This window comes from Octopus sinensis, unplaced genomic scaffold (genome assembly GCF_006345805.1).
Source record: "Octopus sinensis unplaced genomic scaffold, ASM634580v1 Contig11969, whole genome shotgun sequence".
Lineage (NCBI taxonomy): Eukaryota > Metazoa > Mollusca > Cephalopoda > Octopoda > Octopodidae > Octopus > Octopus sinensis.
The window spans coordinates 1-22,805 of NW_021832520.1; the positions used below are offsets into that span (position 1 = coordinate 1).

At 36.9% G+C, this 22,805-nt stretch overlaps 1 protein-coding gene across 1 annotated transcript; it reads left to right on the top strand.

Annotated features, from left to right (window-relative positions):
* Positions 1–2,821: 2,821 nt before the first annotated feature.
* LOC115229130 (zinc finger protein 91-like) lies at positions 2,822–18,116 on the top strand. Its single transcript, XM_029799542.2, has 4 exons — positions 2,822–2,826; positions 4,895–5,836; positions 10,594–11,824; positions 16,621–18,116. The coding sequence occupies exons 1-4, from the start codon at positions 2,822–2,824 to the stop codon at positions 17,287–17,289; spliced, it is 2,847 nt and encodes a 948-aa protein (XP_029655402.2). The 3' UTR covers positions 17,290–18,116.
* Positions 18,117–22,805: the final 4,689 nt, after the last annotated feature.

Consider the following 22,805-nt stretch of genomic DNA (forward strand, 5'->3'; position numbering starts at 1 on the left):
GTTAATATAGGGCGTTACGATTATCGTTACGTTAATCGTAACGCCCTATATTAACCCATTTTTTTCATGATAGTTGTTTAGAGCAAGTTGTTTTACACCTATTACGCTGTTTTTGTTTTTGTTTTTGTGCCCGGTTCAGACGCTTTCGGAAATTCCCGATATAAATTTTCCGAGGCCTCTCCCCCACCCCTCTTTCGCGAGAGCACATTTTTTTTGTCATATTCGTTTAGAGCAAGTTGTTTTACACATATTACACTATTTTTTGTTTGTTTTGGTGCCCGGGTCAGCTCCTCAGACGCTTTCGGAACATCCCGATGTGAATTTTCCGAGGCCTTTCCCCCACCCCCCTTTCGCGTGCGCGAATTTTTTTTTTCATATTCATTCATAGGAAGTTGTTTTACCCCTATTACACACATTTATTTTTCGTTTCAGTATTTCAAGTGCACACTCGTATTTTTATACATTCAGCATGTCTTAGAAATTACATCGTAATTTTCCCGCGGAATTTACATGTGAGGAAGAAAGAGAAAAGTTATCTACACAAGGTATCCATCGGACGTTAACAAATAATATAGGAAATAAGGAAAGATGCAATGAAATATCTGAATGTAAAGGAGAACACAACGAAAGTATTGAAAGAACAGCCTCACCGAAGTTGAAAAAGTGGGTTTCCATCGCCAAAAAATTAGGGAAAGGTAGGTGCGGTCGATGCCCTTTACCTCCGCTATTTCGTCTTTGTTTAGTGAGATTCTTTCTTGTAACTTACTCAACACATCGAAACAAACAGACGTACGTAATATGATACATATACAATAGAAATATACTTACATAGTAATATATATTCAGAGAGAGTCAACGATGAAATATGAGAATATGTTGAATGAGTGAAAAGTTAGAGTGGACAGTGACAGCTTCAAGAGAATTTTTACGACGAATATTAATATTTAACAGGTCAACATAATAAAAAAAATGCTGCATTTTTTTCTTTAGACACTTAATTACCAATCACGTGTCTATTTAATTAGATTTTCTCTTAAATATCAGTTGTAAAGTGGAACTGAGCAAGCAATGCATACGGAGCAACAAGATTAGCAAGGATTCACTGTGAACAAGGGGAACTAAGTCTTGTCTTTATAAGAAATGGGGAATGTATAAAAATACGAGTGTGCACTTGAAATACTGAAACGAAAAGCAAATATCGTAACGAGAGGAAATGGATCGGCTTCTATTTGAGAGATAGGAAGTCTTTATTTCTGGTGGTTCTTTTGCATCATTAAAATTTAGAATTAATATGTTTTTCTAATTTATTTAATTTGTGTGTGTGTGGAGTGCTGCTTTAAGCACCTAATATAATCCCTCGTCACATATTTTTATTTGGGGGAATTTTCAGAAATTTTTGCGTACGAGAATTTGAAATTATCCATTATTGAATCAAAAGAACATTGACAGAGGAAGGAAAACATATCACTGTGATGTTAAACCTGAATCATTCTTTCAAAATGGTGAATTGTTTGTACACAGTCCTATTAATATGAAAGATATAACTGTAACCTAAGCTATTCGTGCTAAATCAATCTATGAAAGTGATCAATTATTGAAATGTAAATGCATTGATACAGAAGAGGAACCACGATGATGATGATCCTCATCATTTAAAATTCTCCTATTCTTGCTTCTGTGGATCGGATGGAATTCATTGATGGAGATTTTCTACATCTGGGTACCTTTCCTGTGACCAATCTTCACATGTTTCCAAGCAAGGAAATATTTTCCCTGGTGAGACATATTTTATGCAGAAGGCTAGAAGTGAACAACTGCACAAGTATGACGGTCATGATGGCCCTTTACGAACATCACATAATATCTAGGCAAAGGAACACGCACAGATACATGTGTATGTCTGAAGAATTTCTAATAGGAAATCTGTTACATGTTTTCTCTACGTGTAAATGTTTGTAATTCCTATTAGGAAATGAAACACATGTAATGCTGAATAAATAATATCAAACTTTTCTCTATTGACCTTATGTGATTTGTAATTACTCTGCAAAAAATATTATCCAAACCTCCCACAAAAATAATACACACAGACAGATATGGTGGTGAGTGCATAGTGAAAACGGCTTTGTCTTTTCATTGAAATAAATTTTTGTATCACCTACAAATTGAAATGTGTATTGGCTCTGACCCATCACCTTGGCTTATAAGTTACCAATGATACGGTTTTCAGTGTATGCCATGTTCCTTTAATTTTTTACTCACATGAAATTGTGACTCCTATATTTTACTATACAATTTTTGTTTTCTAGAAGAAAAATTTGAGCATTTCAATTTCAAAATGTAATTTTATCTGTTTATGGTCAAAATGGAAAAATAAGAGTGAATATTTATTTTATGAGAGCTGAGTGTATAAAATTGTGCATAAAATGTCGGTGCCATCTTTGTGTAAGTGGTACCGACAATAATTGTGATTTATGAGGAAGAATTTTCAAAGAAACGCTTTCAAAAAATATGAAATATATATAAATGGCGGTGCCCCAGCATGGCCACAGCTTGTGAGCTGAAACTAAATAAAATAAAAATAAATAAAATATAAAGTAGAGCCGAAATTATTTAAAGACTGGAGTTAGTTCCCCTTTTCCAAATCCTTCCTAATTAATTGTATTTCTTGTTCTTGTTTCTCACGCACCTTGATTGTTTGATCAGTTCCACTTTACGACTGATATTTAAGAGAAAATCCAATCAAATATATACAAATGATTGGTAATTAACTGTCTAAACAAACAGATACAGCATTTTCTATTACATTGACCTGCGAAATATGAAGTAACGTTCGTTGTGAGAAAGGAAGAAATTCTCTTGAAGCTGTCAGAGTCCGCTCTGACTCGTTGACTCTCTCTTTATATCAATTACTATGTAAGTATTATAAAGACATTTCTATTGTATTAAGTATCATATTACGTACATCTGTTTGTTTTCTTGTGTTGAATAAGTCAAAAGAAAGAATCTAACCAAACAAAGAAGAAACTATATGAAAGTAAGGCTGTTATTTGTAAGAAAAGATGGGGAATGTATAAAAGTACGATTGTGCACTTGAATTGCTGAAACGAAAAGGCAATATCGTTTACAGACGAAATGAAAGGGCTTTGAATTGAAACACTAGAAAGTACCTAATTTGACCAAAAACAAATATAAAAATCCGTTTATATAATCTTTTACTCGAAACTTAGTTGTAAATATATTAAAAAAATATCAACTCGACATACAAAATGAAGGCTGATCTCTATTGTTTAAAAACTATCGCCTTGTGAAATTTAGTTTACACAAATCAGTCACCAATAATTTAATTTTCCATGCTTGAAGTATTATAAACATTTTTATGTCCATTAAAATATATAGACATTATAATAATAATCAAAAGTCACTGAGAATGGTTTTAAGTGTGGTTCCACATTTTTATAATTAGGAAATACAAAACCGAATTAAGAGGAAACATTATTTTAATTAAGTCATTATGTCGTTTAAAAAAAGAACATAATAAATCCCTGCTATTTCTAGCATGCAAAGTGACTGCATACAGCATGGGTTACCTTTGAGTTAGTTCACTCTTTTCAACAAACTCCCCTCCACAAACACACTCTAGACCGATTTTGGCCCTTCTTTTCTCTAGACTGATTCTGGCACTCGAAAAACAGGGGAGAAACCCTTTTGGTTAAGAAAAACAATTTTACCTTTTCAGAGGAGAAAGTGTTTGATATAAGGGCAATTTAGCTTCACGAAATGAAAGAGTGCAAATGAAAGGTAGTTTGGAATCTGCTACAGTGGCATCAGCTTAACGCAACACGAACGTATTAATTTAGAGGAGAAACCAGATCACTGTAATATCTGTGGCAAGTAATTCTATCAAAGAGGTAACTTCACTACTCACACAAGAGTTCATGGAGGGAAGAAGCCATATCACTGTGACATCAGTGGTGAATCATTCTCTGTTAGTATTTGCCTAACTAGACCCAAGCATACTCAGACACTGGAGAAAACCCCCTTCAGATGAAAACATTAGATATCTAGTGTCATTGACATGTATATTGGTATGTGTGTGTGTCTAGGACAGACTTAATGTCCAGGAGATGTTATTATAATACTTGTGTCTACTCCCTGATATAAACTTCTTGAAAATAGAGAGATGGGATAAGTTTAGTAGTTCAGATAAAGGATTGCTTCTACAATTTATGAAAACAGAAATGTCATAAATTTGCACTTTTGAATATCTGCCTTTTAAACATACTTGATGTCTTATATTATTTTTTCTATTCTTTCAGAAAATCACATGAAATTGGCTAAAAAGTATTTTTTACTTTTAAAGAATCATCAATATGTATCATGTTTGAAAGACTCTGCAAAGATATTCTATAAACGTATACTCCTGCTTCTATAAAACATTGCTGAATTACAGTAAAATATTTCCTCTGAGAGAGAAAACATTTCTTTACTTCTGAAATGTGCAAGAGATAATTTTCTCTTTTAAATATACTTTGATAGATTTCGAAAAAGTATTTGCAGCATTTTTAAATATTGGCATTGATCTCATTTAGAAGAAATATAAAAGAAGTGATATTTGTTTGGAATAAACTATAAAAGCAAAAAGAAGAAAAATATCCATATATTTTGGTGAGAGGAGAATTAGTATTGAAAAGTTGTTGATCTGTACAACTTGAAAGATCGATTTTATTATTCTTGAAGAGATGTCTGAAGAATTAGGAAAATCATCATATGACTGTGACATCTGCAAAGAGTCATTCTTAGAAGAAAGTAAATTCAATCAACACAAACAAATTCATAAAGGGGAAGCACCATATCACTGTGATATCTGTGGTAAATCATTCTCTGTTCGCAGTAGCTTAACCAAACACAAGCGTATTCATACAGGTGAGAAACCATATCACTGTGATATCTGTGGTAAATCATTCTCTGTTCGCAGTAGCTTAACCAAACACAAACGTATTCATACAGGGGAGAAACCATATAGCTGTAGCATCTGTGGTACATCATTCTCACATCACAGTCACTTAATTCGACATACACGTATTCATACAGGGGAGAAACCATATCACTGTGATATCTGTGGTAAATCATTCTCTGATGGCAGTAGCTTAACCAAACACAAGCGTATTCATACAGGGGACAAACCATATCACTGTGAAATCTGTGGTAAATCATTCTCCGATAGCACTACCTTAATTAAACACAAACGTATTCATACGGGAGACAAACCATATCACTGTGATATCTGCGGTAAATCATTCTCTTGTGCTCATAGCTTAACTATTCACAAGCGTATTCATACGGGAGACAAACCATATCACTGTGATATCTGCGGTAAATCATTCTCTTGTGCTCATAGCTTAACTATTCACAAGCGTATTCATACGGGAGACAAACCATATCACTGTGATATCTGCGGTAAATCATTCTCTTATGCTCATAGCTTAGCTATTCACAAGCGTATTCATACAGGGGACAAACCATACCACTGTGATATCTGTGGTGAGTCATGCTCTGATGGCAGTAGCTTAACTAAACATAAACGTATTCATACAGGAGAGAAACCATATCACTGTAATATCTGTGGTAAATCATTCACTGTTAGCAGTCACTTAACTCAACATACACGTATTCATACAGGGGAGAAACCATACCACTGTGATATCTGTGGTAAATCATTCTCTGTTAGCAGTAGCTTAACCAAACACAAGCGTATTCATACAGGTGAGGAACCATATCGCTGTGACATCTGTGGTAAATCATTCTCACAAAAACATCACTCAATTAAACACAAGTGTATTCGCTATGAAGTTGATCCATAACACAGTGACATTGGTTGTATAACATTCCTTCAGAAGGACAAGTTTGTATCTCATAAAACCCTCTACACAAGAAAGAAACTATATCAATGTGATATCAATGGTAAGCCTTTCATTTGAAATGATCCATTAACGAATCGAAAGAGCATTGACAGAGGAAGGAAAACATATCACTGTGATAGCAGTGCTTAATCATTCTATGAAAATGGAGAATTATACACAGTCATATTAATATGAAAGATAAAACCATACCCTAAGACATTTGTGCTAAGTCAATCTATGAAAATGATCAATTATTAAAACATAACTGCATTCATACAGAAGAGGAACCATATCACTACAATGATGATAATCATCATCATTTAAAATTCACTTTTCCATGCTTCAATGGATCAGATGGAATTCATTGATGGAGATTTTCCTGAGCTGGGTACCCTTTCTTGTCACCAATCCTCACCTGTTTCCAAGCAAGGAAATATTTTCCCTGGTGAGACATTTTACGCAGAGAACTGGAAATGAAGAACTGCACAAGTATGACGGTCATGATGGCCATTTACGGACATCACATAATATCTGGACAAGGATACACTCACTTGTGCATACACACACACACTCAGACACGTGTATATATGTATGTATGAAGAATTTCTTATAGGAGATATTTTACATGTTTTCTCTTTGTCTAAAAGTTTGTAATTCCTATTAGGTAATGAAACACATGTAATGCTGAATTAATACTATCAAATTGTTTTCCAGTCTTCTTATGTGATATGTAATTACTCTGCAAAAAATATTATCCAAACCTCAGACAAAAATAATATTTATGTACATATATAATAACCAGCTTGTTTGTACAGCTGTTACGCTTTCATTAGATTAGTGGAATAAATGAGGGGTGGGGACAGAAGTGGAGAAAAGGGAGGGAGAAATAGAGTAAGGTGATCTTATAATAATTCTGCTTCTCATTCTGTTACTTAGCTCGTCAGTAACACTTTCATGTTATTAGAGAAAAGGGGGGTAGAGGGAGAAAAGATGATTAGAGAAAGAAACAAAAGGGAGAAACAAAAGACTAAGAAAGAAGCAAGCATGACATGTGATGGGGGGAATGTAATAGTTATTTTATGGTTAAAAAAGCTAGCTGAAGGTTGTGATATAGAGAAGAGTTAGAAATATAATCTTAGCAGAGGGGTGATGTTCTGATGTTGATATTAAAGAAAGGCACAGAGAGAGAGAGAGATGATGATGGTGGTGTGTTGATTGCGAAAAGGAATTTCTTTTTTTTATAGAGACCATCACTCAACACTTGCACTTCTTTGCAATTATTTATCGCCTTCTCACTTAAGAGATTGATATTTGTTTCTAAGGATTAATTTAGCCTAAACTATGGATTCACAAGAGACACAGTTGCAAACTGCCTGAGAAAAGATGCACAGATCTAGAGCATGGAACACTAAGAAGATATAATAAAAAAGAGGAAAAAGATGGCACCAATGGTGTTGTGAGGAATTGGATGTAGACAGATGCCAAGTATATTCAAAGAAAGCTAAAACTATGAATGCTATAAAAATGCAAATCATCCTCTCTTTCTTAAATAGGTCCTCTTAATTTTTTTCATTCTGTAGAATTTACATGGGTCCCACTAGTAATTAATAATAAACTAAAGTGACGAACTGGCAGGGTCGTTAGCACATTGGGGAAAATACTTAGCTGTGGTTCTTCTGACATGACATTTGCATTTAAATTCTGCCAAGGTGGACTTAGTCCTACATCCAGAGATGGGTTTGATGAAAAGAAGCCCCTTTTGAGCACTGGAGTTGAGATAATCAATTCAATGTTTCCTGTGGAATTTCCGGCCTTGTTCCAATATCTCAAAACCATTAATTCCAGTCTCTTATCTTCACTCTCACCCGTGGAAATGCCACGACCATGTTGGCATGTTCCTTGAGGTCCCATGGAACGTTGTACTGTGCGACCAATTGAGGAACTTGTTGAATGGGTGTTTGTTTTGATGTTTTATTTTTCCTCTTCTATTTTTTTCTTTCTTCCTGATTTCTCATTTTCAGTTTTGGATTTTGGATAAACTGAAAGATTATATAAATATGTATTTATAGAATTAGTAAAGACATAAAGCACAGCTCCCATGACTTTAGGAAACATTTTTTCACGCTGAGAGTTGCTGAGGCATGGAACAAACTGCCGACATCAGTTGTTAGTTGTCAGAGCACTGCATCCTTCAGAACTTCCTGAGATTCACCAACACTACACCTGATTTTCTCCCCTCCATACACACGCAAGCATCTATCTGACTCCTACACTGTTCACATCCCAGGCATTTGTACATTACTGCATATACTTTATACGCACTTTTGACAAGTTGTGGTGCACCTGAGAACTGTATACAATAATTTCATTATTATTATTATTATAAGTTTTGAAAAGATGCAGAGCAACAAAAAAAGTAGAGCCGCAATTATTTAAAGAATTGAGTTAGTTCCCCTTGTTAACTCTTCCTAATTTCATTTCCTCCTCCTGTTTCTCGCGCACCTTGATTGTTTGATCACTTTCACTTTCAAACTGATATTTAAGAGGAAACCCAATCGAAAATATACAAATGATTGGTAATAGAATGTCTAAAGAAACAGTTTCAGCATTTTTATTATGTCGACCTGCAAAATATGAAGTAACGTTCGTTGGAAAGAGTAAGTATCATTGTGCTATCCCTTCTCTTTTAGATATTTCATCGCACTTGTGTCTACGCCTTCCGGATCGCCGTCATTTCCTATATTTCTTAATGTCAGATTAATACCTTGTTTAGATAAAATTCCTCTTTCTTTTTGACTTGTAGATTGGACAATTTAGTTAAATGCGGGAAAATTACGATGTAATTTGTAAGAAAAGATTGGGAATGTATAAAAGTACGATTGTGCACTTGGATTACTGAAACGAAAAGGCAATATCGTATACAGACGAAATGAAAGGGCTTTGAATTGAAACAGCAGAAAGTACCTAATTTGACCAAAAATAAATATAAAAATCCGTTTATATAATCTTTTACTCGAACATTCGTTGTGAAGATATAGAAAAAAAATCGACACGACATATAAAATAAAGGCTGATTAGCCATTGTTTAAAATTTATCGCGTTGTGAAATTTAGTTTACTCAAATCAGTCACTAATAACTTTTCGGTTTGAACGGCAGTTTTTTTCTAGCGGTGTCATACGAAATTGTCACCCATAATTATGACCCTAGTATCGATCTATTGCAGTTCAATCTCTTTTAGGGTTAGGGGTGGGGGGAAGGGTATCTTTTTTTCTTCAGAAATGAAAATAAACCCAATCTGTTTCTTAAACGAGGGACATATTCATATGGCACAGAATGATTTTTTACCTCAATAGACGTCAGTGATTGGTTGAAATTGCAGAAATTGAAGAAAAACAACAACAAATATACTTATGCTTGAAGCATTATAAACATTTTTATGTCCATTAAAATATGTAGACATTATAATAATCAAAAATCTTTGAGAATGGTTTTAAGCGTGTGTTGGGATTTGGGTTTTGATTGCTGCACTGCGACTGCGTGGAGTTCTCTTCTGTTTTGCAGACATCATGTTCAACTTTGGTTTTAGGGAGTCTGGAATGTAGCAACTCGCTGCAAAAAAATATTATTGCGTTGAAGTTTCATTTTGCTTACAATTTAGCAATCTTTGTATTGTATATTGCTGTATTTTTCAGTAGATTGAAGCCTTTTAAACTTTGGTATTCGAGTTTGGGTTTATAACAGTGTAGTCTTGTGGAGGCATATGGTCTAGTGGTTAGAGCAGTGGACTCGCAGTCGAGTGATCGCAGGTTCGAATCTCAGACTGAGCGAAACACCTAAGCTCCAGCAGAAGGTAATGGTGAAACTTCTGCTGACTCTTTCACTACAACTTTCTCACTCTTTCCTCCTGCATCTTGCAACTTACCTGTGACGGACTAGCGTCCCATCCAGGTGGAGAACCTACATGTCAAGGAAACCGGCTCTTATGAGCCTAGCATGGCTCGAGAAGGTACAACAGTGTGGTCTACTCCCTGATATAAACTTCTTGAAAACAGAGAGATGGGATAAATATAATAGTTCAGATAAAGAATTACTTCTACAATTTATGAAAACAGAAATGTCGTAAATTTGCACTTTTGAATATCTGCCTTTTAAACATGCTTTAAGTCTTATATTATTTTTTCTATTCTTTCAGAAAATCACATGAAATTGGCTAAAAAGTACTTTTTACTTTTAAAGAATCATCAATATGTATCATGTTTGAAAGACTCTGCAAAGATATTCTACAAACGTATAATCCTGCTTCTATAAAACATTGCTGAGTTACAGTAAAATATTTCCTCTGAGAGAGAAAGCATTTCTTTAGTTCTGTGTCTGAAATGTGCAAGAGATAATTTTCTCTTTTAAATATACTTTGATAGATTTCCAAAGAGTATTTGCGACATTTTTAAATATTGGCATTGATCACATTTAGGAGAAATATAAGAGAAGTGATATTTGTTTGGAATAAACTATAAAAGCAAAAAGAAGAAAAATATCCATAAATTTTGGTGAGAGGAGAAATAGTATTGAAAAGTTGTTGATCTGTACAACTTGAAGGATTGATTATATTTTTCTTGAAGAGATGTCTGAAGAATTAGGAAAATCATCATATGACTGTGACATCTGCAAAGAGTCATTCTTAGAAGAAAGTAAATTCAATCAACACAAACGTATTCATACCGAAGAGAAACCATATCATTGTGATATCTGTGGTAAATCATTCTCTAATGACAGTAACTTAACTACTCACAAACGTATTCATACAGGTGAGAAACCATATTCCTGTAATATCTGTGGTGAATCATTCTCTGAAAGCAGCAGTTTATCTAAACACAAGCGTATTCATACAGGTGAGAAACCATATTCCTGTAATATCTGTGGTAAATCATTCTCTGAAAGCAGCAGTTTATCTAAACACAAGCGTATTCATACAGGTGAGAAACCATATTCCTGTAATATCTGTGGTGAATCATTCTCTGAAAGCAGCAGTTTATCTAAACACAAGCGTATTCATACAGGTGAGAAACCATATTCCTGTGATATCTGTGGTAAATCATTCTCAGAAAGCAGCAGCTTAACTAATCACAAGCGTATTCATACAGGTGAGAAACCATATTCCTGTGATACCTGTGGAAGATCATTCTCTGAAAGCAGCAGCTTAACTAAACACAAGCGTATTCATACAGGTGAGAAACCATATTCCTGTGATATCTGTGGTAAATCATTCTCAGAAAGCAGCAGCTTAACTAATCACAAGCGTATTCATACAGGTGAGAAACCATATTCCTGTGATATCTGTGGTAAATCATTCTCAGAAAGCAGCAGCTTAACTAATCACAAGCGTATTCATACAGGTGAGAAACCATATTCCTGTGATATCTGTGGTAAATCATTCTCTGAAAGCAGCAGCTTAACTAAACACAAGCGTATTCATACAGGTGAGAAACCATATTCCTGTGATATCTGTGGTAAATCATTCTCAGAAAGCAGCAGCTTAACTAAACACACACGTATCCATACAGGTGAGAAACCATATTCCTGTGATATCTGTGGTAAATCATTCTCTCATAGTGGTAGCTTAACTACTCACAAACGTATTCATACAGAAGAGAAACCATTTCGCTGTGATATCTGTGGTAAATCATTATCTAGTGACAGTAACTTAGCTAGACACAAACGTATCCATACAGGGGAGAAATCATATCACTGTGATATCTGTGGTAAATCATTCTCTCAAAACAGTGGCTTAACTGAACACACACGTATCCATACTGGGGAGAAACCATATCACTGTGATATCTGTGGTAAATCATTCTATCAAAGCGGTCACTTAACTGCTCACAAACGGGTTCATACAGGAGAGAAGCCATATTCCTGTGATATCTGGAAAATCATTCTCAGAAAGCCATAGCCTAACTGAACACAGACGTATTCATACAGGGTAGAAACCATACCCCTGTGATATCTATGGTAAGATGTTCTCTGGAAACAGTCACTTAACTATACACAAATGCATTCACACTCAAGAAAAATCAATTCACAGTGATATCTGTGGCAAATCATTTACACAAAATCATTTCTGATTTAAACACGTCTTTCCTTATGAAGTGGGTCCGTAACATGGTGATATTTGTTGTATAACATTTCCTCAGAAGGACAAAGGACGTATCTCATAAAGACATCCACAGAATATAGAAACTATATGAATGTGACATCTATGGTAAATCTTTGACATGAAATCATCCATTATTGAATCAAAAGAGCATTGACAGAGGAAGGAAAACATATCACTGTGATGTTAAACCTGAATCATTCTTTCAAAATGGTGAATTAATTATACACAGTCCTGTTAATATGAAGGATATGCCATACCCTAAGATATCTGATAATGATCAATTATAACATAAATGAATTCAAACAGAAGAGGAACCATATCACTACGATGATGATGATCCTCATCATTTAACATTCACTTTTACATTCTTCTATGGATCAGATTGAATTCATTGATACCTTCCCTGTTTCCAAGCAAGGAAATATTTTCCCTGGTGAGACATATTTTACACAGAAGACTGGAAATGAACAACTACACAAGTATGACGGTCATGATGGCCATTTACGGACACCACATAATATCTGGACAAGGGTACACACACAAACACTTATGTGTATCTGAAGATTTTCTTATAGGAAATATCTTACATGTTTTCTACGCATCTAAAAGTTTCTAATTCCTATTAGGAAATGAAACACATGTAATGCTGAATAAATAATATCAAACTTTTCTCCACTGTCCTTATGTGTTATGTAATTACTCTGCAAAAAACATCATCCAAACCACCCACAAAAATAATATATATGTATACCGTAAATCCTTGAGTATAATCCGCATTGTTTTCCCAAAATTTATCGGTCAAAATCCCTAGTGCGTACTATATACGAGGTTAAAAATGAAAAATATTTTCTAAGCAATGTCCGAGTCTCTATTTGCTGTCAGGCAATGCTTATTCAGACACATTTTGTGATGTCGGGCGCGAAAATGCCTTACGCTAAGCCTGAAAGCAATGAAGTCATAAAATAATCATCCATAACTTGCAATAAGCAACATTTATTAAAATAAAAGTATTCAGAACACAGAATAACATGTAACAAAAACAATTTGCAAACATATTTACATTCCCATATAACAGTTAAAAACATCACCATTATTTTATTACGCATGCGTGGAAGTGTTTGTTTGACTAGGTGCTGCTGGCTTAATTACGTACGACTCAAGTTAGAGAAGGGGTGTGTATTATACACAAGGTTTAGGTGTTATACTCAAGGGCGGACTATACTCGAGGATTTACGGTATATATATATATATAGTAACCAGCTTGTTTGTGGTGAAAGTTGGTGTGCATCAGGGATCTGTGTTGTCACCATTGTTGTTTGCAATAGTGGTTGATGTGGAGAAGGAGAATGCAAGAAAGAGACTGTAAATAGAGATACTGTATGCAGATGACCTTGTTCTGATGAGAGAGAAGTTTTGGAAATGGAAGGAGGCATTTGAAAGCAAGGGTTTGAAGGTAAACCTTGGGGAGAGAAAGGTGATAGTGAGTGGGGTGGAAGGAGAAGTGTTGGTGAGTAAGGTGGATCCATGTGGTGTCTGTGGGAGGAGGGTAATGGCAAATGCAGTGTTGTGTATGACATGTGATAACATTGGAAAAATCCACATTTTTCATTTAAAAAATTAGGACCTGGGTTTGCACTCCATTAGCAAATTTTGTTGCTGGGCCATTGTTCATATGTGTAGGTAAAATCTGTAAAAGAAGAAAACGAGATTTCACATGCACACGAAGCTTGTAAGAACAAATATTGGATCTTTTCTGTTTGACAGGCAGTTTTTTCTAGCGGCGTCATATGAAATTGTCACCCATAATTATGACCCTAGTATCGATCTATTGCATTTCAATCTGTTTTAGGGGTGGTGGGAAGGGTATCTTTTTTTCTTCACAAATGTAAATAACCCCACTCTGTTTCTTAAACGAGGGACATATTCATACGGCACAGAATGTTTTTTTAACTCAATAGATTTCATTGATTGGTTGAAATTGCAGAAATTGAAGAAAAAACAACAAATATCTTACAAACTGTAGAATTTTCTCAATAAAGCCAAGAGAAAAAGATGTTTTATAAACAGATTCTACCAGGATACGAAGTTTAAAATTTTTTCGTTTGTCTTCTGCTTAATGGAATTAATACGATTATGCAAAAGAAAGAATAAAAGAAAATTTTTTAACCAACTCCCTCCATCCTAATTCCAAAACTTTCCACTGTTTTTCTTTTTTAATTCCTAGTTTTAACTGGTGAACCTCATGAGGGTGCTTGGTTTGTTCCAGCGCACCACCCGTTATAACGCTGTAACCTTGCTGCCGTGCCTCAATAGTCTTTGGTGGGGTTCCACAGCGCCCCAAAATTTGCAAACGAAGGAGTTGAATTCGTTTCTTTTTTACCTTGTTTTAAATACTTCAAAATCCAAATTGCCAAAATATGGGCCAAAATTTTTATGCGTGCTAGAAACGGTTTAAAAATGTCGGAGGTAAAGAACGAGTCCACCACCCGTTTTCGGCCTAACTAAAACCAACCCTAAAGACCGGGTGTACATATTCTTTACTATCGCCGTTAAAAATTAAGGAAATAGATTTGGGGGAGATCTGTTATTATGACTGACTTTTATTTCGTTATTCTAATATCTTTCGAAACTTATGCATGTATAAATACATACAATATATATATATAAACATATACACATAGATTTTTACGGAATTAGCTTTATATACATCCTTGTATGTTGACATTATTACCCGGGAACGAAATGGAAAGAAAAAAGTGGAACCGGTGTAAAAAAAAAGAGGGTAGGGAACGAATATGAGAACAAAAAGGCCCAGAAAGCAACGGGGGTGGGGTGAGGCCTTCGGAAAATTCACAAGATCCAATGCTTTTCCCTCATAACTTCAAAATGAGTTTTTAAAAATGAAATTTTATATAAATACCATTCAGACGGTATAGATTAAGATTATATAGAAATTTGTGGGGAAAACCTTTTCCAAGGGGGTGGGGAGAGGACGTCGGATAATTCACAAGATCCGAGTTTTTCCCTCGTAACTTTGAGGAAAATATAATCCTTTTGAAATTACAAATTAGGATTTTCCTCAGGAACTTTGATGCTAAACATCCCTTCGAAGGGTTCAGGTCTTTACTTCTACCGTGTTTATATATGTATATATGTATATATATATATATATACATATATAGGTAAACGTTAAAAAAACACAAACTGGGACAAGAACGTGAAACATTTTGAAGACGACAAAAAAACACATAGACGGGACTTTCGAAGATCTCAGTCATCAGTCAAGAACCAGATCATCTTCGCAATTTCGGCTGATTAATCTTGAGATTGCTCCAATCTGGGCAGCCCGCCAAGGGAAATCTAAGCCAATCGCATTAGATTCCTTGGAAGAAAACCTCGAAAGTATACAACACGGTGACGGAAAAACGGACGATGTTACTCGAAAAAAAATTTCAAAAGTACGTAAAAACAATAAAGATAGCACGGATAAAAATACAAAATAACGTGCTTAGCAGTATTTTGTCTGTCTTTACGTTCTCAGTTCAAATTCCGCCAAGGTCGATTTTGCCCTTCATCCTTTCGGGGTCGATAAGTTAAGTACGAGTTGTGTACTGGGATCAATCTAATTGACTGGCCCTTCCTCAAAAACTTCGAGCTTTGTGCCTTAGAGTAGAAAAGAATGTTGATTCTTTACTGACTTTTCTCCCTGTTTCATCCTCAACAAAATATTGACATTAAGCTGCCCGTATCTATGTATTTGTGTATTAACGAATGTACAGAATGAGGCAGAGGAGGAGTGATGTCTATGTTACCAAACAAAGCTGTGTTAATACGACACATGACTGAGGTGAAACCATCAGATATCTAGTGTCATTGACATGTATATTGGTGTGTGTCTAGGACAGACGCAATGTCCAGGAGGTGTTATTACGATAGATATGTCTGTGATATAAACCTCTTGAAAACAGAGAGATGGGATAAATTTAATAGTTCAGATAAAGAATTACTTCTACAATTTATGAAAACAGAAATGTCGTAAATTTGCACTTTTGAATATCTGCCTTTTAAACATACTTGTCTTATATTATTTTTTCTATTCTTTCAGAAAAATCACATGAAATTGGCTAAAAAGTATCTTTTACTTTTAAAGAATCATCAATATGTATCATGTTTGAAAGACTCTGCAAAGATATTCTACAAACGTATAATCCTGCTTCTAGAAAACATTGCTGAGTTACAGTAAAATATTTCCTCTGAGAGAGAGAAAGCATTTCTTTACTTCTGTGTCTGAAATGTGCAAGAGATAATTTTCTCTTTTAAATATACTTTGATGGATTTACAAAGGTATTTGTAGCATTTCTAAATATTAAGATCACATTTAGAAGAAAAGTGATATTTGTTTGGAATAAACTATAAAAACAAAAAGAAGAAAAATATCAATATATTTTGGTGGGAAGAGAAATATTTTTGAAAATTTATTGAAGTGTAAAACTTTAAGGATTCATTTTATTTTTCTTGAAGAGATGTCTGAAGAATTAAGAAAATCATCGTATGACTGTGACATCTGCAAAGAGTCATTCCTAGAAGAAAGTAAATTCAGTCAACACAAACAAATTCATACAGGGGAACAACCATACAAATGTGATATCTGTGGTAAATCATTCAGTCGAAGAGGTAGCTTAGCTACTCACAAACAGCTTCATATAGGGAAGAAACCCTATCAGTGTGATATCTGTGGTAAATCATTCTCTGTTGGCAGTAGCTTAACTCGTCATAAATGTATCCATACAGGAGAGAAACCATATCACTGTGATTTATGTGGTAAATCTTTCTCTGAAAATGGTAGCTTAGCTCAACACAGATGTATCCATACAGGAGAGAAACCTTATCCCTGTGATATCTGTGGTAAATCATTCTCTGTTGGCAGTAGCTTAACTCGTCATAAATGTATCCATACAGGAGAGAAACCATATCACTGTGATTTATGTGGTAAATCTTTCTCTGAAAACGGTAGCTTAGCTCAACACAAACGTATTCATACAGGGGAGAAACCATATTCCTGTGATATCTGTGGTGAATCATTCTATCACAGAGGTAACTTTACTACTTACTCAAGGGTTCATACAGGGGAGAAGCCATATCACTGTGACATCTGTGATAAATCATTCTCTGTTAGCAGTTTCCTAACTAGACACAAGCGTATTCATGCAGTGGAGAAAACCTCCCCGTGATATCAGTGGCAAATCATTCTATCAAAGAAGTAACTTAACTACTCAACATGGGTTCATACAGAGGAGAAACCATATCAATGTCATGTCTGTAGTAGATCATTCTCTTGTACTTACTGCTTAGATCAGTGGTTTTCGACCAGAGTTCCGTGGAACCTAAGGGTTCCGCCAGTACGGTCCAGGGGTTCCGCAAGAAGTTACAAAAATGCTAAAATCGACAGTAATTTTTAATTCTCCTGTGCAGATATGTGTGCATAAGACAATTAAATTATTGCACAGGGGTTCCTCGAGCCATTGGAATGTTTCCCTGTGGTTCCACTGCAGCAAAAAGGTTGAAAAGCACTGGCTTAGATATTCAGAAATATACCCATACAGGAGACAAGGAATACCACTGTGCCATGTATGGTAAATCATTCTCTTAGTAGTTGCCTAACTAAACAGAAGTGTATTCATACACTGGAGAAACCATATCACTGTCGTATCTGTGGTAAATCATCATCCTTTAAAATTCAGTTATTCATGCTTCTGTCTATCACACGGACTTCATTGATGGAGATTCTCTTCACCCGGGTACCTTTCCTGTTGCCAATCCCCAAATGTTTCCAAGCAAGGAAACGTTTTCCATGGTGAGACGTATTCGACACAGAAGACTGGAAATGACCAACTGCATTTGTATGACGGTCATTTACAAACATCACATCTGGACAAGCGTACACACACACATATGTATGTCTGGAGAATTTCTTATAGGAAATATTTTACATGTTTTCTCTTCATCTAAAAGTTTGTGATTCCTATTAGGAAATGAAACACATGTAATGCTGAATAAATGATATCAAACTTTTATCCAGTCTCCTTATGTGATATTTAATTACTCTGTAAAAAAAAATAACCAAACTTAATGCAAAAATAATATGTGTATATATCCTCGTTTTTTCTGTGTTCCTTTCTGTAGAAGAGCAAAGGCTCGAAACGTAAAAGACTTTTTCTATTCCTGAGCACTATACTAATACAACTGTTTGTTTTTTTCGTAAACTCTCCCTATATATATATATATAAATAGATAGATATATATAAATATATAACCAGCTTCTCTCTCTCCAACTGGTATACTTTTGTTATGTAGTGGAGTAGGCATGATAGGGATGGAGGAGTGAAGAAGAAGTAGAGAAAGGTGATCTTATAATAATTCTGCATGTCATTATGTTACTTAGCCTGTCAATAACACTTTCAGCTATTAGAGAAAAAGTGGGAGAAAGAAAAGAAGATAAGGTTAGGAATGAGGTGGGAAGAGGAAGAAAAGACTCAGAAAGAAGTGTGCAAATCCTTCCTGTCTTTCCTAAAGGGAGCAGGGCTGATGACGTGCACGCATGCCTTAAGTCATCCATGTTGTGGCCCCAGGTTAAGACCTTAAGCCTAAGCACAAACATGCATGCACACTTGCTTGGTGATAGAATGTCAGCAGCATTTGCTGAAGAAATTTTAGCCCTTGGAGAAGGCAAGGTCCCTAGGAGTGATAGGGGCAACATATCAGTCTATGAACTGTGCAACTCCATGAACAACTCTTCCGGTCTTTTGGAAACAGTGTTCCCCAATCTGGAAAGTAATTATGCAGACATCAATTGGCTCAGTGAAAGAACCATCCTGGCCCCACAAAACGTAGGTGTCAGTGCTATCAATGACCAGCTCATATGACGAATTCCAGGTGAGGAGTACATCTACAAATCAATTGACCGGACGTCTGACACCCAAGGCATTGTCATTTACCCTAACAAGTTTCTCAACTCATTGGAGCCAGCTAGGCTTCCATCTCACATCGTTAGGCTAAGGGTTGGATGCCCAATTAGGCTAATCAGAAACTTACTTCTGCCTAAACAGTGCAACAGGACCCACTTAGTAATCAAGTCCCTGACGCCCCACTTGACTGAGGCCACCATTGTAACAGGGTGCAGGAGGGGTGAAAATGTTTTCATTTCAAGGATGCAGCTTTATCCCCCACGGTCAGACATGCCGGTGAAGTTCTGCAGATTGCAATGTCCGGTGAGACCATGCTTCACCATGTCCATCAACAAATCCCAAGGCCAAACACCATCGATTTGGGGTTTTCCATTCAATGAGGATAAATAATTGATAAACTATTTCCTTATAGGGTTTCTGCTAAAATTGGCTACACCCCATTTTCAACCATAACTTTTAACAATTTTGACATATTTTGCTGAAACTCGATGCCAGCACTACTTAGGACTCATGGGATCTTTGAATGCTTTATGTTCTCAACAAAAAATTAAATAAAAAACCATTAGTAGAAATATTCGATAAACTTATTCCTTATGGTATTTCCCAATCAAATTGCCTGCGATCCTAATTTCAGCAGATTTCGCACGAATGCGAAGTCCTTGTCACTTATTTTGGTTTGAAATAAATCACTTCATCACTTAATGATCCGGTTTTAATACCGAGCAACGCCGGGTTATACTGCTACTCAAATATATATCAGTAAAGCCGTTAACATTTCAAGACAAGGGTTAGTTCCCCTTGTTAACTTTCATCTGCGTTTTGAGAAATTTGCTGCCTTTTGTTGAGAGAGTTCGATTTTTTGCTCATCGTTGTTTGTGTTAATTGAACAGTGCCCGTTGTGTAACGGTAATTTTAGCCCTACGGGGCAGAAAATTCTCTGTTTAAAATTGTTATTACCTTCGAGGTAATTTTTGAAACATTTTTGAGAAATGGATTTCGACTTGGCGTCGAAGAATGATTTTCCCGCGATGGGAACAAGTGAATTAAAGGACACTGAAGTAACAAAACAGTCTTTTTCGGCCGCGGTAGGCGGAACAATGATGGACGTTGAATTCAAGATCGAACAACTATTCGAATTTCGGAACTTTGTAAAAATGGAAGGAAACGAAATCAAACTTGTACCGCCGCAAGCGAAGGTACAAGAAATAAAGGAAAAGACAGTTATATACAAAGTGTATAGCTACAAAGAAAAAAAAATTATGGACGTTAGAAACGAGATAGTCGAAAAGTGCTTGTCCCGGTGTGGGACAAAATTCGCCATGTCGTTCGAGGTGCTCGCAGCGCTACTGTTGAAGCACATTTTGACTCGGCTGAGGTAGCAAGAGAGGTGTCATCAATGACCCTGAAAAATGATGATATCATGTTGCTACCCTCGTATATGGGAAAAAGAACAGCTAAACTGCTGGTGGAGGACATACCGAGAGGGTATGACATAATGTGGGTAGCAGCGGCGGTCCTGCACAATGTAGAGCGGGAAGTTTCGATTCTGCAGATGAGAAGGAAAGAGGAGGTACGCTGGAAGGGACAGACGCTGGAATTCCTCGTTCAGGCAGAAAACAAGATATTGGAGAACCTGCCCGATAGGATATTTAACGAGGATAGAACGTCCATGAGAGTGTCAGTGGAGGGACGCAGACCTAGGTGCTTTAAATGTGGCGAGAAGGGTCACGTCCGCTCGAACTGCTTAAAAAAAAAGAAAACCAACGAAGCCCCTCCTCAAAGTGCTTCAAACACTGAAGGGAAGAAGGCGGAAAAAGAAAACAAGACGACGACAAGCAAAGAAACAGAAACGGAGGATTGTATCGAACAAATGGATTACACACAGGTGACACACAAAAGAAAAAAAGACAACACCCTGGACTCCCCTCCCCAAACAAGGAAAAAATCAGCAAGCACCGCAGACATACACACAAAGCAAATTCCCCAGCCCTACCCCCACGGCACTGTATTCATTGGAAAACAGTTCGCCAAGTCCCTCCCCATAAAACAAGATGTGAAAAAGTCTTTAAAAAAAAATAAGATCATAGCATTTGATGAAAAAAACGGGAGCGTATATAAATACTTTAAATTTTCCAAATTTAAACTTGTGACGTGAAAGGATCTATCATCGAAGCACTGGCAGGGTGTCGAGATCCTTTCTAGTCACATACAAAAATTCTTGTAGAAAACAAACAGACGAAACTCAGGTTAAAGGTGAACAGACAACTTGGTTTATTGATTCATGGTTGTACGTTGTCTGATGGGGGAATAGACAGCCTCTGAGATACTGCTGGTGTTGGTCGTTGAGGTTGGTTGAAGTTGGTTGAAGCTGGTGTGTGGCTGTCAGAGCCAGGAAAACCGTGACCGATCGCAGTGCTGTCTTGAGCCGAAGAGAGCGATTTGAGGTTCGCGGGCTCGAGAGATGTTTTCCCGCACATGCGCATGGGGAAGACTTCCGGTGGCCATCCGGAAGTAGTCCCATTCTGCGCATGCGCGCCGAACCCTACACAGTAGCATCACTACAGGGCTCCCCTCCGAGTGCGAAGTACGGCAACCAGAATATTGTGGTGGTGCTGCAGAAAACAGAAGGCTTGCCGATCCCCCAGAAGACTTGGTACATACTATTATACAATAAGAAACATTTTAAAGTTAAATGTAAATTGTTTTTGAAAGTTTTTGTAAATTGTTTTTGAAATACCATAAGGAATAAGTTTATCGAATATTTCTACTAATGCACTGTTCTGCCCGATTTTGTAACATACGGTGTGCTCGGGGCACCCGTTGACGGCGAGGGTGGTGTTGTAGGAGCCGGTGAAGGCAAAGGCGTCTGTGCAGGTGAAGGTGTTTGTGCAGGTGAAGGCGTTTGTGCAGGTGAAAGTGTTGTTAAAGGTGCATAGGTGGGTGTGTCAAGGTTGTCATCAAAAGATGAAGACGTCTCAAAATGTGCCTTTTTTAAACGGTCCACGGAAACGGTCTCCGAACGACCATTTATCTCAATCGTGAAAACCTTTGGTGTGCGAGACAGCACACGAAAAGGTCCTTTATAGGGAGAAACAAGTGGGCCCTTCACAGAATCGTCCCGAACAAAAACATGCGACCAGGTGTTCATATCCGGTGGAAGATGGGACGGTGGAGATTGCTTTCTGGGAAGCATGGGCGGAAGGTTTGAAAAATATTCCCGCAGTCTGGTGACATAGGTCGCCGGATCATGGGGCGGGGAAGTGTCTGGCACCAACATCGTACCGGGCAATGCCAGTGTGGTACCATACAGCAGCTCTGCAGCAGAAAACCCCAGGTCTGCCTTGACAGCAGTCCGACAGCCGAGAAGCACAATGGGCAGAAATTCGATCCAGGACTGTGGGTCCGAAGAGGCACGAAGAGCGGCCTTGAGCTGTCTATGGAACCGCTCAACCAATCCATTAGACGCTGGATGGTAGCTTGTGGTGTGGATATGGTGCATACCCAAAATTCGCGACAATTCGCGAAATAGCGAGGCCTCAAACTGTCGTCCACGATCAGTTGTCAATCGGGACGGGACTCCGAAGCGAGAAATCCAGTTCGAAACGAAAGCTCGCGCAACAGTCTCAGCAGAAATGTCTGCTATCGGAATGGCTTCTGGCCAGCGGGAGAAACGATCGACACAAGTTAATAGATAAGAGAACCCGCGACTCACAGGCCATGGTCCAACCAGATCGATGTGGACATGGCGAAAACGGGCCTCCGTGGGGGGAAATTGTCCAAGC